The 16,281-nt window shown below is 41.7% G+C and overlaps 2 protein-coding genes across 2 annotated transcripts; one reads left to right on the top strand and one right to left on the bottom strand.

The window, feature by feature from the left end:
• Positions 1 to 2,635: 2,635 nt before the first annotated feature.
• TAF7 (TAF7 RNA polymerase II, TATA box binding protein (TBP)-associated factor, 55kDa) lies at positions 2,636 to 5,036 on the bottom strand. Its single transcript, XM_008569464.1, has 2 exons — positions 4,753 to 5,036; positions 2,636 to 4,234 (listed from the first exon to the last, which is right to left on the bottom strand). The coding sequence occupies exon 2, from the start codon at positions 4,168 to 4,170 to the stop codon at positions 3,121 to 3,123; it is 1,050 nt and encodes a 349-aa protein (XP_008567686.1). The 5' UTR covers positions 4,171 to 4,234; positions 4,753 to 5,036; the 3' UTR covers positions 2,636 to 3,120.
• A 7,980-nt stretch (positions 5,037 to 13,016) lies between these two features.
• LOC103587899 (protocadherin gamma-A1-like) lies at positions 13,017 to 15,711 on the top strand. The gene is made up of 2 exons (XM_008569463.1): positions 13,017 to 14,670; positions 14,829 to 15,711. The coding sequence occupies exons 1-2, from the start codon at positions 13,082 to 13,084 to the stop codon at positions 15,709 to 15,711; spliced, it is 2,472 nt and encodes an 823-aa protein (XP_008567685.1). The 5' UTR covers positions 13,017 to 13,081.
• The last annotated feature ends 570 nt before the right edge of the window (positions 15,712 to 16,281 follow it).

Below are 16,281 nucleotides of genomic sequence, written 5' to 3'. Positions count from 1 at the left end.
TAAAAATTTAATCCCATCTTGGTCCAGACCCTAGTGAATAGGCAGTAATAACGTTTGCTTTTATTATTTACTATATTCCAGGTATTGTTCTAAGTAAGTCTTTTATGATTCAGCAGCCAACAACCCAACAGCCCTATGAGGTAGATAATATTATCATGTCCACTTCAGAAATGAGAAAACTGAGGCAAACAGATTAAGTTACCTGCCAAAGATCATATGACACTGAGCTAGTATACAAACCCAGGCACTACATCTTTTGACCATGAGATTTTAATCTCTTTACTATTCTTTAGTAAGTTTACAGTGACTAACAAGCCAAAGTCAGTGAATTTGCAAACTAGTGGGGGATATGAGCAACAGGTCATTTACACTTTAGTATGTTAAATGCATAACAGAATATTTGTCCTAGTATAGAATGTATGAACTTATAAGACTAGACTAAATGCTTAGTTCAGTACTTCATGTCCAGTATCTGGTACTGTATGGCACAATAAATGTTTGTTGAATGAATGAATGAGAGAGAATAGCACAGAGTACAGGCAAGGGTATAATAGGATTGCTTAACCTAGATGGGAGAAGGTCAAGAATACCTTGTTGGAAAATTTAGGTTGAGCCATGAGGGTTAAGTAGGACTCAGCCAAACAAAGGAGGCTTCTAGGTGGAATGAACACCATGTTAAAAGGATCAATGACCCAGAAGAAGAAGAGTGAGTAAAGACTTTGAAAAAATATAAATAAGCTCAGGATGGATTGACCACAGTGATGGGATGTGATGAGCTGAGGCTGAAAAGGCAAATGCAGCACTCAAACTCTTGTTGGATTTTCTAAGAAATATAAACATAATCCTGAAAGCAATGATGCACCACTAAGGGTTTTAAGCATGGGACTGACAATTATGTCTTAGATCCCTTCGGTGGCAGATTAAAAAAACTAAATTGGATGGTAAAGAAAAATGTTTATATACACACACCAGTTAGGCTGCTACTGCCATTTGCTAGGCAAGAGAATATAACAGCTTGAACTAAGACAGTGCCAACGCAGATGAAGTATAGTGACTGAAGAATTTTTCAAAAAGTACTATCAGCAGTGAGGGAGAAGTCAAAGTTACGGTTCAAGTTTCTTGCTTCAGCAGCTGGGATGGGTGGTAGTGCCATTTATTTTCACTGAAACACAAGAGGAAGAGCAAGTTTTCAAGAAAAGGAAAAGGATGAGTTCCATTTTGAACATTAGAGTTAAGTTGCATGAGGGCTATTTCCCAATGTGTACTTCGAAGTACTTCCAGTACATAGCTGAATACACTAAATCTGGGGCTCAGGAATCAGGCTTAGAAATGTGGACTTTAGAAGCAGCATAGTGCTAATAGCTGAAAGAAGAGTAGCAAAAAAGAGACTATTGTGTTAGTGTATCCAGCATCTTTCCTTTCCATTACTGATGGCACTAAGCCATCATTAGTGTTGAGAATTTGGTAAGAATAATTATTTGGTAACTGATCCACTGTAAAGCCAAATATAGTGTCTTTCTAAGTGTCAAAATATATTTATAGTGTCCAAATATAGAGCTTTCTAAGTGTCAAACTTGTAAGTGTGGCAAAATACCTAGATGTACAAAAACAGGAGAATTTGTCACCTGCCACCCTAACACATTAAGAAAACTTGCTTTTTATTATTTGCAAATCTCAAGAAATAATCCAAAGCCTAGAACCTGAGAGAAACCTTGCTTAAGCTTCCTTGTTCTATATTGAAATCTTAAAGTTGTGACAATATTTTGGTAAAAGAAAAATGATCAGATGTGGGAAAAAATAACCTTCCTTGCAAAGTCTCCAAATATCAGCATTTATGATTAAACACTGAGGTCTGGATAATTTATTTTTTTAAACATTTCACCATTGTCTCCTGTCAAACAGAAAATTAAAATGGGCTTTAAATGTTTACTTCGTGAGGCTAATATTTTCAAACAAAAGCTTGTTTTAATAAACCAGTCAGGAATGAATTGCATGCAACTCCGCATCTTGTAAATTTTTACCAGTCACTGATTTTTCAAAAATAGCTCAACTGTTAGGCATTAGATCATCTTAAGAGCATGGAAAATTTTAAAGAATATGAAAATTATGTTTAAGAAATTTTGAAATACCAGACTATGACACTGGCTTCCTACATGAGTAATTTTGATAAAATGACATGGATAAATTACTTCAGCTCTTGGAATATTACAAATAATTGCATGAATTAAATTGAAAATAATTAGAAATATAATCTTAACCCAAAACAATGTAATGGTTCATTGGACTGTACTTAATAGCCATTGCTTTGTTTCCAATATTTTATGCAGGTAAGTTTAGTGCTTTTAAAAAAAAAAAATAAAAAGGTACGGACAGAACTTCATCTACAAAAATTAGGGTAGTTTAGGGAGGCTCTATATCTCACGCTTCCCAAATGGAGGAGGTGGACTGGAACCTTAATATAATGCAGAGATGTCACTTCCCAATTTCTTTGCCCCTCCTGTATTGCTTTTTCTTAAAATTCAGCATAACTGCTTCTTTACCTGCAAAACAGGATCAAATTACTCAGTCATTACACTCAACCAAGAAACCACAGAGGATCTGACTCCCACTAACCATAAAAGAACAAGATACATTATAAGGTGAAAATTAGTTGCTTTTATTTATTGTTAGAGACAACTTTATGAAATGATTTACATCTCTACATGTAGGAAATTGCTGCTGCATGGGAAAACATGCAAACTAGCTTCACTATCCTCCAGACTAGGTTCTTCTTATTGATCTCAGACAGCATCACAGAGCAGCAACAGCAGCTTCTGGCAAATGGAGAAAGAGTTATCAAAGTCCTGCAGTAAAGCTATGATTACTATGGTTGAACTGTTCATTCTACTAATCCTACAACTTTCCTCCAATCATTTTTCTGCCTAAACAATCCTACTTCCTGTAGGATGAACACCTAGCACAGTGGTTCTGAAAAACAAATGAGATAATTCAACAGAACTTCTAGCATTAACAAGAATAAGAACTACTGCAAAGTCTTAATATCCAGTCTAAGTGAGGAAGCCAAGGTTTTTCTAATGCTAAACTAGTCTGAAGATTGGAAATAAAGAATCAAAGTTCTTCTCACTTCTCTAGGAGTGATTCCAGTTCTTCTTGCAAAGAGCTGAGCTGCTCCTTTTCTCGATCTTCCTTTTGCTTGAGTTCATCCAGCACAGCCTGAAATCTGTTCTTGAGAGCCAGGTTTTCCACTTTCATGATAAGATCCTCCTGTCGTTTTGCCCTGTCCTGGGTCTCTTGGAGCTTGCCTTTCATGTTATCAATCTGTTTCTGAATTCCCATTACCAGCTGACTGGTTCCTTCATTTTCTTGGTGCTGTTCATCTGATTCATTCAGCTTGTCCTGTAGCTGTCTCTCCAGATCTTCCTCAGTGTCAATAATGTTTATATCTTCTTCATCCTGATGCTGTGTCTCATCTTCATCTTCACTGCTGCTGCTGAGGTCATTGAATATCTCCCGAAGCTCATCATGTTCTAATGAGTCATGGCCCTGCCTGTGACCAGACATTCCTGGAGAAGAGATATCAAGGCCTTGATTTTCTGTCTCTTTTGTTTCATCTTCAGCAATTATTTCCCAGCGAGTACTAACAGCTTCAGCATCTGTACTCAGCAACCGCTTCACTTCTTTTTCCACATCTGGAGACTCAATATACTTTTTCTTTGCTGTCTTCCGGAACCTTCTCTTTCTGACATTTTTTAGAGGCAGGGTAATTCCATGGTTCCAGATAAACTTTTTCTCTTTATCCTTATCCTTTTTCTTGCTTGCTTTGGGATCAGTAGTAGCAACTGGCTCCTCCACAGGAGGATAGAGATCACCATCAACTGTGGATACAAGCATCTGACAGATATCAGCTGTCTTGTAAAAAGTTTTTTTATCAATGGTTTTCAGGCTTTCCATAACACACGGCAGATCTACCAATTTTGAGGCCAATGGGACCCGGTCCACTCTGACAATTCCATGACGCCCATCAGGGTGTAATTCAATTGTCAGTCTGTCTTTCAGGTTGACATGGCCAGACTGTACTGCCCTCCTCACAGTAGAGGCATATTCCGGAGGTAGGCGTAAGATAAACTGGCTCTCTAGTTCATGAGGAGCATCATCTTTGCTTTTACTCATCTTTAGTTCTTTGTGATTTTTGTCTTCTCTAATAAACACTTGTTGCACTAAAAAGTTGAGGTCACTGCAACAGTTAAAAAGACCAGTTTGTTATGAACTGAATTCTTTAATTACAAAATGTTCTAAGTAGAACAGCAGCTAAGCGTCTGTTCGTCTTAATGTTTAATTATATCCCCAAGTCTTTTCTCCAAATATGCTGTGACTGAGTACCAGTCGTTACTGACACATTAGCTTATCTACAAAGTACTTTTAAATCTATTAGCTGCAATGCCAAGTTCCGACCTCTAGGTGCCGCTGCCGGACAATGGAGACCGAGCTGGCTAACGAGCGAGCAGGAAAGCAACTGGCGGCTCCTGCGGAATGATTTTCGGCACAGAAAGTAAGGCCCAGCGGGCACTCCCAATCCACAATGTCTCCCGGAATAAAGATATTCAAAAGGCGAGGCGCAGTGAGCCGCTCCTGCGGAATGATTTTCGGCACAGAAAGTAAGGCCCAGCGGGCACTCCCAATCCACAATCTCTCCCGGAATAAAGATATTCAAAAGGCGAGGCGCAGTGAGCTCTCTTCGCCTCGGGTACTTACAATCCAGTGACGATTATAAATTCAGCTTCTCCGGGCCGGAGCAAACGGAAGAGAAAGCCGCTCGGAACAAAGAGACGGGGCGCCAAGCGTCTCCTTCTCGATTCCTTTGTTCTTGCTGCTGCTTGACAAAGTGATCCGCTACTGTTTACCGATGAAAGGGCCCAAGCCTGGTAACGCGAAATCTCGCCGAGATCCGCAGGTCCGAGCGCCAGATTCGGCAGCTCAGCAGCACAGCAAGCCGCGGCCCCGAGCTGCGTACCTAGCGGAGAAAGAAGCACTTCGTCATGGCACGGGGCGGAAGTGATCTGTGAGTGACAGCACGGCCCAGGCGGAAGTGCGGGCAGCCCCGACGCGCGCAGGCGCAATCGCGCCATTACGTTACTCAGCGTGAAATTCGTGCTCTCGCGAGAACTTGCCTTTACCGGAGGAAAACGAGAATGTTTCCGGAAGAGCCATAGGTTTGAGATTAAATATTTACAGATGAAGGGTCTAAGAAAGACATAGATCCGCCCCCCTCTAAACCAGCGCTTTTACCGGCTCGCAGTGGCGCCGGATAGCTTCTAGGCTTCCGTGTGATTACCGGAGATAACGGCGTCCTTGCAGACACATCTCGTATGCGCTCCAGAGTATGTCCAATCTGGTGCCAATACAAGAATTTATAACTATACAACTGATTTTATTTATTTGTTTGTTTATTTTTTTTTTATTTTTGGCGGCCGGCCGGAAACAGGGATCGAACCTTGGATCTTGTATACAATGGATTTTAAAGTACCCAAATCAATGAAGCGAGGAGGACATGCTGCCCAGTATATAATTTTAAGCCTGTATTTTATTAATTATGAAAATGTTCGGAGGGTAACCATGCCTCTGAATTTCTTTCTGTTTGGGAGGACTTCAAGGGAACGGGGGTGATTCCTCTTTTTAATGTGTTTGGCATAGATATAAATGTGAACAGAGAAGTAAGTTCATCTGGAGGCACGGATTCACTTAGAGCAGAATTGTCTGATAGATGGTTCGATGAAAGTAGAATATAATGAAACTATTATTCCCTGCCTCTCGCATGCCAGTAATTTCTAAATTACTTTGGAATTATTTTTATTCCTCCTCTACTATTTTGCTGACTGTTTTCTCCTTGTCTCTTCTATGGATAGTCAGGTATTCATCGACACGTATTTATAGTGTTTTGGTTTAACTTTGTAACAGTTTCTTCTTATTTCTGTTCATTTCCATTTATTTTTTAAAAGGATCTGTTTGGTGGAGCATCAAAGATCAATTAATATTTAATTTGTATCCTCTAAAATATTAATAACTGCACCTAAATTTAAGAGAACGCTCTTAAAGTGTGATTAACATTTCCAAAATTATCTTTTTTCTTTATGTACTTGTTAATTGCCTTCCTTACCAGATTGGGAGCTCCATGATAAGGATATTTTCTGTCTTGTTCATCATGTCCTAGTGACAGTACCAGAACATGGGAGATACACACACAAAAAAATTTGCTAGTTGAATGAAACAGTTGGTCCATCTAGGAATATGATAAGGATATTTTCTGTCTTGTTCATCATGTCCTAGTGACAGTACCAGAACATGGGAGAGACACACACAAAAAAATTTGCTAGTTGAATGAAACAGTTGGTCCATCTAGGAAGAAATAAATGTAGTCTAGATTCTACAATAATTTGTAAGAGAAAATACATGATGTGTTGCCTTAGAATGAGATAGACCCATTTGGTATATGCTGATTGTTATGAGGCAGAGAGGTTTAGTAAAAATGTGTGTGAATGTGGTTTAAGTAGACTGTGATACTGTATTGTGGGAGGAAATTAAAATGGCCTGGAACCAGTTTGGTTTTTTATGTTAATTCTAAAGGAGAAGTTATGCCCTTCCAGATAACTGTACATTATTTCTCTGTGCTCTATAATGTGTTGAAGAATGTTGGCTGATTCATCTATGATTTCCAGGATGATCTATTTCCTCTTTTCTGAAGATGAAATTGTTTTAGTTGTCCTTTAATTATACCTGATTATACTTATTTTAAAAACAGTTTAACATGCTAACCTCTGTATACTGCTTTTTTTAACCATATAAAGTGTGAGATCATGCTTACATGTGAAAATTGTATTTTAATTCCTTGAGTTTTATGATGCTCAAATATCCTTGTAACAGAAGGTAACTGGGGATAAATTCTATGCAGTTCTGACTTGCTAAAATGATGATGTATTTTAGTTAGTAAACCTGTAAATGGAAGATTGTCAGATGTAATTAAAAGGATTAACTAAAGTTTTCCCAAAGTATCTACCTCCTTCAATCCTGAAATATTAGCTGCTTTTGAGTTTAACACATTTTCAAAATGCTGTTGGGAGGTGGGGGGTTATATTGACCCTAAAGCTAAGGTCTCTGCCACATCGTCATCTTAATGTCTATTGATAAATCCAGTTGGTTTCTTCCCCAAATCCATTAGGCATACGGAAAAACACTAAATTAATGAAAGAATTACACTCCTGTGGTTGTTCGATGGAATAGCTGTGATACCAGTGAGCCAAAGATTTGGGGAGAGCAATAAATTCCCCAGTGTCACAAGTCTTCCAAAGAATTCCTACCTATGCTAAAGGAGTTTGACAATGAGGCTACTGCTTATCCTGTATGTTTGAAAATTCTGTCTAATAAACTTTCAAATTCTTTAAAGGGCTACTTATATTTTGTTTGTTTGTTTTTTCCTTAATTATTATTATTTTTTCAGCAGCTGGCCTGGTACAGGAATCAAATCCCAGACCTTGGTGTGATTAATACCATGCTCTGACCAACTGCATTAATCAGCCAGCCCCTAAAGGGCTACTTATATTTTGGAGATTAAAAACACTACAGGTGATGGGTGAAGTTCTGCTTACATTTTTGAGGTAGAAAATTACAGGTGTGAGGAAATAGCAAACACCAAAAAAACTCAAGCTTATGTATTGCTGTATCACCATATATTTTAAAGGTAAAACGTGGGCTAACTAAAAATATGTAGCAGTATCCTGTATTAAGTAGGATGCTTTCTGTAGAAAAAAAACTCAAAACCTAACTTACACTTCTTTAAACAATAAGAAAATCTATTATCTCAAAAACCAGGTAGTCTAGAGGAGCTCTGTCCAATAGAAATATAATGTGGGCCACAGATGTGAGCCACAAGCGCGATTTAAAATTATCTAGTAGCCACACTAAAATGGCAAAAACAAGTGAAATTAATTTCAATAATATTTTATTTAATCCAATATACCTAAACTATTATGATTGCAACATTAGAGTATAACCCAATCTAAAAATTAACGATGCATTTTACATTATTATTTTGTACTAAATTGTCAAAATCTGGTGTGTATTTTACACTTACAGCACGTCTCAATTTGGACTAGCCACATTTTAAGTGCTCAGTGGCCACATGTGGCTGGTGGTTACTGTATTGTACAGTGCAGGTCTTAGAAGTATGACTGCCCCAGGTGTGATACAATCATTCCCTGGCACGAATGGTTTTTCTCTTACTAATTTTGAAGAATGGGTATTTATTTATACTTTTTGTATTATTCTTTCAGCTCTGCTGTCCTCTCCTTATAAACTTCCAAAGACTGTGATCACAAGATACCTGCCAGCAGTAATTGGGGAATTTCTGTTCCTGCTCATGACAAGTTAAAAGAGTGGCTTTTCCCCAACCAGAGTCTGTCTTTCAATTCGGTTGGACCAACGTAGGCCATGTACCTACCCCTGGCTCAATAATACTCACCAAGTAAATACCCTAAGCCTGGTTTTTTTTCTTTTCTTTTTTTCCAAAACGGCGGAGGGAGGTCACATGTGGTAATGTCTGGAGACATTTTTGATTGTCACACCTGTGATTTCTTGAGTAACCATTTTTCTATGAAAAAGAAGTTTCAATAGTATATCATCTTCAAAAGGAAATGTCAAGAGGGAAAATTCTGTAAGGATTCTTGTTTTAAGTCAGATTTTAATAAATTAAGACGTTTGATTTAAGCTTTGTGGAAAGACCATTTCATTAATATTTTGTCAAAAAGGTTTGCACTTTTTATACTAAAGCAGCTGGTATTCTACATTAAGTCCCGGAAATAAAGCAGATAGGACTTTCAGAAATAATATGCGGTAGATACCACACTGGGCCTCTGGGTGCCGCTGTCGGCCAATCCGTGGCTAGAGTGAAGCAAAGAGATCCACTGGTGATTCTGACGCAGCCATCCCTGCAGGCTTTTGAGAAACGCATCAGGAGAAATTCTGCACTTTTTCTCTTCCGCAGTGTGTTACAAACATCTGGGTCAGGCACGTCAGGATCTTTAATGACCTGAGTGAGGCGCTGCCTTTTCTTGCCAGTGCACCTTTGTAATCCGGGAGCGGGGAGCAACGGTAGCGAGGGGTATTGGATGGAGAAGAGCAGGGAGAAGTACTCCACAGGGAAGGCGTGCGGAGCGCAGGGAGCGCCTTTTCCCTTCCTGCTGTCTTTGTTCTACCGAGAGAACTACGTAGCCCATACTCTGAGATTCTGGAAGAGAAAGGCTACGGGTTTAAGGTGGGAATCTCGCTGAAGATCTGCGTCTCGGTGGCCAGAAACTACGGGTGAGTGCTAAGAAGCCTCTCTACCGCCAGAGCCAAAGAGAGCAGGGACGAATTTGACAATGACAGGATAGATCTAGCAAACACGCCAAAGGAAATCCCTAGGCCCCTTGAATTTGATACCACTGAAAATCGTATCAATGTTTTTCATATAAAAGTATTCATCCTGGATATAAATGATAACATAATGGCTTTTAGCACAGACATTTTGTTTTGGAAATTCTGGAGCAAGGTTTACTCAAATCTGCAGTAGATTTGGACGCTGGCAGTAACTCTCTACAAATTTATCAGATTAGTTTCAATAATCATCTCCCCAGCCCCCCCAGTACAGGACAGCACTAGAGCAGTAAATACCCTGAGTTGCTATTGAAGAAAGCCTGGACCAAGGAGCAGAGCTGCTACCGCTTGGTGGTGGGGAGGAGGCAGAACAGCTCAGGGCAAGATACAGACCTTGAATGGCAATGCCAGTCCTCGGATATTGAGCCACAACGTGTACAGCAGAGTCAGCCTGCAGGGGAACTGCCCTCCACCACCTCCTCTGCATTCTTCAGGAGATCCCATTGACCTAGATGACACACTTTCCACACAATCTCACAGGATATACAGAATATATCTACTGTCAAATGACGGAAATACTTGATTTTGAAGAGTAAAAGTAACAGAATGGAATAGAAGAGAAGCATAAAGGCAGTTTGAGGGCCCGTTTCAGAGTCCTGGTCGAAATGGAGGTTGAGAGCTATAACGCAGTATAGGTGACTTTCAACTGGGTGCCTAACCCTATTAGAGGTAGGAACTGTGGTTGCCTTACCAAAACAACAGGACTGAGAGACCTGCTTAAATGGAGAGGTGAATATTTTTGTAGAGAGGAATGATCACACTGGCAAACAATTCACCTCCAAGAATTACTGTGTAATTACTATGGAATCCTAAACTGGGAGCAGACACTGAAGTACAGTGTCACTATCAGAGTCACCAATGAGGAAATGCTGTCCATCTGCTCCAGCACAAACATCACCCTGTATATCATCTGCATCAACAGAAAACGCTCTGGTTTTTCAACAAGCCTCCTATTCGGTCCAGGCAACCGGGAACACCTGCCGAGCTCCTCCACCACATACTTTAGTGCTTCCCACCTGGACTTGGGGTTTCATAAGCCTTCTATTTCTTCCTGATCAGTGACCTGGCACTGTAAACGCTATCATCCTATGGGTACGGGAGTGCAGAATGCAAAGGTGTTCACGCAGACTACCTTTAAGCTGACTCTGTCGGCCTGTGACCAAGGTTCAACTGGCTTGGTGTCATCCTGAGCCTGCTTGTGATGGTAGGTGCAAGCCATGAAAACACAAGGAGGATGCTGTGCCAGGAGTTGCAGCTAGGCATGGCCCTCTTTGACACAGCACCACAGCGTGATGCAACCCAGCTACCTGGTCACTTAAGTGGATGCCAACTGGGGCACAAGGCCTGACTTTAATTACATGCTTCAGGCCAGCTAACTCAGCTCTTCAACCTGGGGATGCTCACGAGCTAGGTGCGAACAGCATTGACACAGTTGAGAGACGCAGCCCTCCAGGGCTTGTTGGTCGCTGTGAACAACAGTGAGTCACACTGCACCTGGTCTTCGCTGACACTTTTCAGTAGTTGCTGGCATTTGCTGCAGGCAGGCCAAGCTGCAGTTTACGTGCCGATAACCTTGGCCTTGGTCTCCATACTCTTCTTCCTCATGGTGATTCTGGCCATCGCCCACGTCTGGATGCTCCTCTATCCCTGTCACCAGGGGCTGCTTTCAGCCTGGTCTCTGATCCAACCTGGATTTGGAGTTGCCCCTGACTTAAGTGAAGGAGATATGCCTTATTCCTGCAGTCTATGTATGCCTTCAAATATTACAAAACATCTTAATTCCTTCAAGTTAACTCAAGAGACATCTTTCACCTGGATGTCATCTGTAGTGCCAGCAATGAAGCCTTAAATCTTATCTTGAATTCAAATGTATTCGTGTGAGTTTTAACATTTTTATTTCATACATATTTATTTTATAAATCACTCCTGCTTGTTTTCTGTTGTTGGGGGATGGGAGGTATACAAGTTTACTTGCTGATTTTTGTGTATATTTTGATTTGCCTCATCAGCTTGGACAATTCCTGTGGGGAAAAGTTTGTGCCTATTAATGAATATTCTGAAAAGTTGTGTTTCCTGTTAAAGAGTCTCTTCCTTGCAATATTGAAGCAGTTTTACTGTATCTTTAAATTTCTACCCTGGGTAGCCATATACTTGTCTTTGAGAAGTTGGCAAATTGTACACTTGGATATACAAGAACAGAAATTATCTTTCCAATAACTATCCTTGTGGCCATTGAGTCTCTTCTTTCCTCATTTTCTGAACCCTTCTCAGTCATGGTGCTCATGGGTTGGTTGCCAGTATCTGGTTCAATTTTTTCCTGAAAATGTCACACTTTGGAGTGCAGATAGCTTAATTCTCTAACTTGGCGTAAATATAAATAAATGACTGTAAGCCTAAGTTTAAGTAATAACCTTTTACTAATATTGCAATGAGCAAAAAAGAAAGGCAATATCTTTATATTCCTAGTTAAAAAATACTGCTATTTAAGAACCCATCTCCTCTTGGAAAACATAGTGTGATTGCAGGAGCATACATACCCTAATAGCCTGTCTAAAAATGAAGATGTGGCCTTTTTCAGTTATGAGGAATAATATCACAACCTCTCTGTATCTTAAAATTTGACATCTAAATTGTGTATTCATGTAACATTTTTCCAATGAAATTCCAAGAGCTTAATGTTATTTATTCAAAATATATTACCTTTGGGTGAATTTTAAAACCTCTTAAAACCCATCTAATAGATAGATACTTTAGAAAAGAGGAAAACTAAGGATAGAGTTAAAACATGTTCTTCAAAATTCCAAGGTTTCTGATAAATATTCAAAGCACAATGGGAAGGATATGCGATGGTCCCATTTTTGAGAGTCTAGAGTGCAGCCTTGTAACACCAAAGTCAAGGGTATGGTTCCCATACTGGCCAGCCACATAGAAAAAAAAAATCTAGCTTACATTCTTAAAAGTTTATTTTTCCCTCCTTTTTCCCCCCCATCCTTCAGTCAAAGGGCAGCTGCTGTGTCTATGTAGACTGCGAAATTATCAGATGATCAAGCCATACCACAGGAAAAGTGGAGGGATGATTTTGTCCTCTTCGTGATGTTAGAGATCTCTTTACTATTGTTCTATGAATAGCAAACAGGGAAAACAGATAACTTGGGAATACTGGGATTCTACAGTATATTGCAATTTAGCGACATTTTGATATGCTTAAGTGAATGAACATAGTCATTTCTCCTTTTCATCCATGTATTGTGGAATGAGTGTTTCCTTGACAATAAACTAAGACTTAAAGAAAGAAACATCAGGTTAATGAGAAGTCTGCGCGTTTTCTGAGTGCAGTAACTGGTTAGGACTCTGGGCGCCGCTGTTCACCAATCTGGGCGATACCGGCAATACACACACGCCCCAAAAAAAGAAAAAAAAGAGAAACCCTTGTGCATCTTAGAACCTCCATCGACACCAGATTGAAACATGTCCCCCTGAGGCTGCCCAAACTCTATTTCTGGACAACTCTCTGCTCGGAATTATCCTGACAATTGCGTTAAGTTAGGCTCGGAAAGGTAGAGCAACGATACCCTCGGTACCGGACTGGGAGAAAACTATTTCGAGAGAGAGAGCAATGGCGATTCCGGGGAAGCCGACCGGCTGCAGCGGGCTGATGAGGCTCTGCCTTTTTCTGGAGCTGCTATTGGAAGTTGGGGCTGGGAATATCCACTACTCGGTGCCAGAAGAAACAGACAAAGGTTTCTTCGTGGGCAACATCGCCAAGGACCTGGGGCTACAAGCCCAGGAGCTGGCGGAGCGCGGAGTCCGCATCGTCTCCAGAGGTAGGACGCAGCTTTTCTCTCTGAACCCGCGGAGCGGCAGCTTGGTCACCGCGGGCAGGATTGACCGGGAGGAGCTCTGCGCTCAGAGCGCGCGGTGTCTGGTGAGCTTTAACATCCTTATTGCGGATAAAATGAAGCTTTTCCCTGTCGAAGTGGAAATAATTGATATTAATGACAACACTCCCCAATTCCAATTAGAAGAACTGGAATTTAAGATGAATGAAATAACCGCCCCAGGTACCAGGATCCCTCTGCCTTTTGGGCAAGACCTTGATGTGGGTATAAACTCTCTCCAGAGTTACGAACTCAGCTCCAACCCTCTTTTCTCTCTGGATGTGCAACAGGAAGCTGACGGGCCTCAACACCCAGAAATGGTGCTGCAGAGTCCCCTAGATAGAGAACAAGAAGCTGTCCACAACCTCGTGCTCACCGCTTCTGATGGAGGCGACCCGATCCGTTCAGGGACCCTCCGCATTCGTGTTCAGGTGGTGGATGCGAATGACAACCCTCCAGCATTTGCTCAGGAACAGTACCACATGAGTGTCCTGGAGAACATACCGCTGAGCACAAGGCTGCTCGTGGTAAATGCCAACGACCCAGATGAGGGAACCAATGGGGAAGTAACATACTCCTTTCACAACATAGACCACAGAATGGCCCAAATATTTCAGCTGGATTCTTACACAGGAGAAATATCAAATAAAGAACCACTAGATTTCGAAGAATATAAAATTTATTCAATGGAAGTTCAAGCTCAGGATGGCGCCGGGCTCATGGCCAGAGCTAAGGTGCTGATAAAAGTTTTGGATGTAAATGATAATGCCCCAGAAGTGACCATCACCTCTGTCACCACTGCAGTCCCAGAAAACTTTCCTCCTGGGGCCATCATTGCTCTCATCAGTGTGCATGACCAAGACTCTGGAAACAATGGCCACACCACATGTTCCATTCCTGGAAGTCTACCCTTTAAATTAGAAAAGTTAGTTGATAATTATTACCGTTTAGTGACAGAAAGAATACTGGACAGAGAACTTACCTCTGAGTACAACATCACAGTAACAGCAACAGATCAGGGAACTCCAGCTCTATCTACTGAAATTCACGTTTCGCTGCTAGTGACAGATATCAATGACAACTCCCCAGCCTTCCACCAGGACTCCTACACTGCCTACATTCTGGAAAATAACCCCAGAGGAGCCTCCATCATCTCTGTGAGGGCCCATGATGCTGACAACAATGAGAATGCACAAGTCACTTACTCCCTGTCAGAAGACACCATCCAGGGGGCACCCCTGTCTTCCTACCTCTCCATCAACTCTGACACTGGGGTCCTCTATGCACTGTGTTCCTTTGATTATGAGCAATTCCAAGACCTGAAGCTGTGGGTGATAGCGCAGGACGGTGGGAACCCTCCACTCAGTAGCAACGTATCATTGAGCCTGTTCGTGCTGGACCAGAATGACAATGTGCCCGAAATCCTGTATCCCACTCTCCCCACAGATGGTTCCACTGGCGTGGAGCTGGCACCCCGCTCCGCAGAGCCTTGATAGCGCAGGACGGTGGGAACCCTCCACTCAGTAGCAACGTATCATTGAGCCTGTTCGTGATGGACCAGAATGACAATGTGCCCAAAATCCTGTATCCCACTCTCCCCACAGACGGTTCCACTGGCGTGGAGCTGGCACCCCGCTCCGCAGAGCCTGGCTACCTGGTGACCAAGGTGGTGGCAGTAGACAGAGACTCAGGCCAGAACGCCTGGCTGTCCTACCACCTGCTCAAGGCCAGTGAGCCTGGGCTCTTCACGGTTGGACTGCACACGGGCGAGGTGCGCACGGCGCGGGTTCTACTGGACAGAGATGCGCTAAAGCAGAGCCTCGTGGTGGCCGTCCAGGACCATGGGCAGCCCCCTCTCTCAGCCACCGTCACTCTCACTGTGGCCGTGGCCAACAGCATCCCCGACGTCCTGGCCGACCTGGGCAGCATCAATACTCCCGCCGACCCTGATGATGTGGGCCTCACGCTGTACCTGGTGGTGGCAGTGGCCGTGGTCTCCTGCATCTTCCTGGCCTTTGTCATTGTGTTGCTGGTGCTCAGGCTGCGGCGCTGGCACTCGTCATGTCTTCTCCAGGCTGAGGCAGACAGGTTGGCGGGCGTGCCCACCTCACACTTTGTGGGTGTGGACGGGGTGCGGACTTTCCTGCAGACCTATTCCCACGAGGTCTCCCTCACCGCAGACTCGCGGAGAAGCCACCTGATCTTCCCCCAGCCCAACTATGCAGACACACTCATCAGCCAGGAGAGCTGTGAGAAAAATGATTTTATATCAGCACCCCAGTCTTTACTTGAGGACAAAAAGGAAACATTTTCTCAGGTAAACTTTTGTAGTGAATATATAAGCTATCTAGATAAAAATAATTCATGATTTTACTCACTTGCTTTCACTCTACTACAAACAGTTCTTCTATCCCACATATCCCTGTAGATTTCTATTACAAGTCCTGCAAAACATGATTAAGTGTGTCTTCACGTTTATATCCAGGTATATTTATAATTGTTCATACATTGAAAAGGAGACTGCAATCATGATGTAGGTGGTTGGGATGAAGAGTATGCATGATGTGCTGTCTCCATTTTTGGAAAGAACACTACATCAGAAACAAGAAAATCTAGCATCTAACATTTTGTTGCTTGCTTCTGGCCAAATCATTTATTTGTTCTAGATTTACCATCCTCTTATCTGGAATAGAGTTTGATTGGAGAAGGCCTACCAATATTTATATGACTAATACTATTTTCAAATTTTCTTAAGTTATAAATGCTTACTAATTTAATCCCTGAATTTAATGTAGATGTCAACTGTCAGGGTGCTATGATATTTTACTTGGGGACATTTGAAGAGGTGAAGTTTGTCTAAAGTAGTAGTTTTAGTTATGTTAATATAAAATTATAGAAATCCACATAAGCTGCAATTTAAAATTATTATTGAATATTT

This window comes from Galeopterus variegatus, unplaced genomic scaffold (genome assembly GCF_000696425.1).
Source record: "Galeopterus variegatus unplaced genomic scaffold, G_variegatus-3.0.2 Scaffold502, whole genome shotgun sequence".
NCBI lineage: Eukaryota > Metazoa > Chordata > Mammalia > Dermoptera > Cynocephalidae > Galeopterus > Galeopterus variegatus.
Note: the sequence above shows the minus strand (reverse complement) of the source record. Positions and strands in the feature narration are given on the sequence as shown.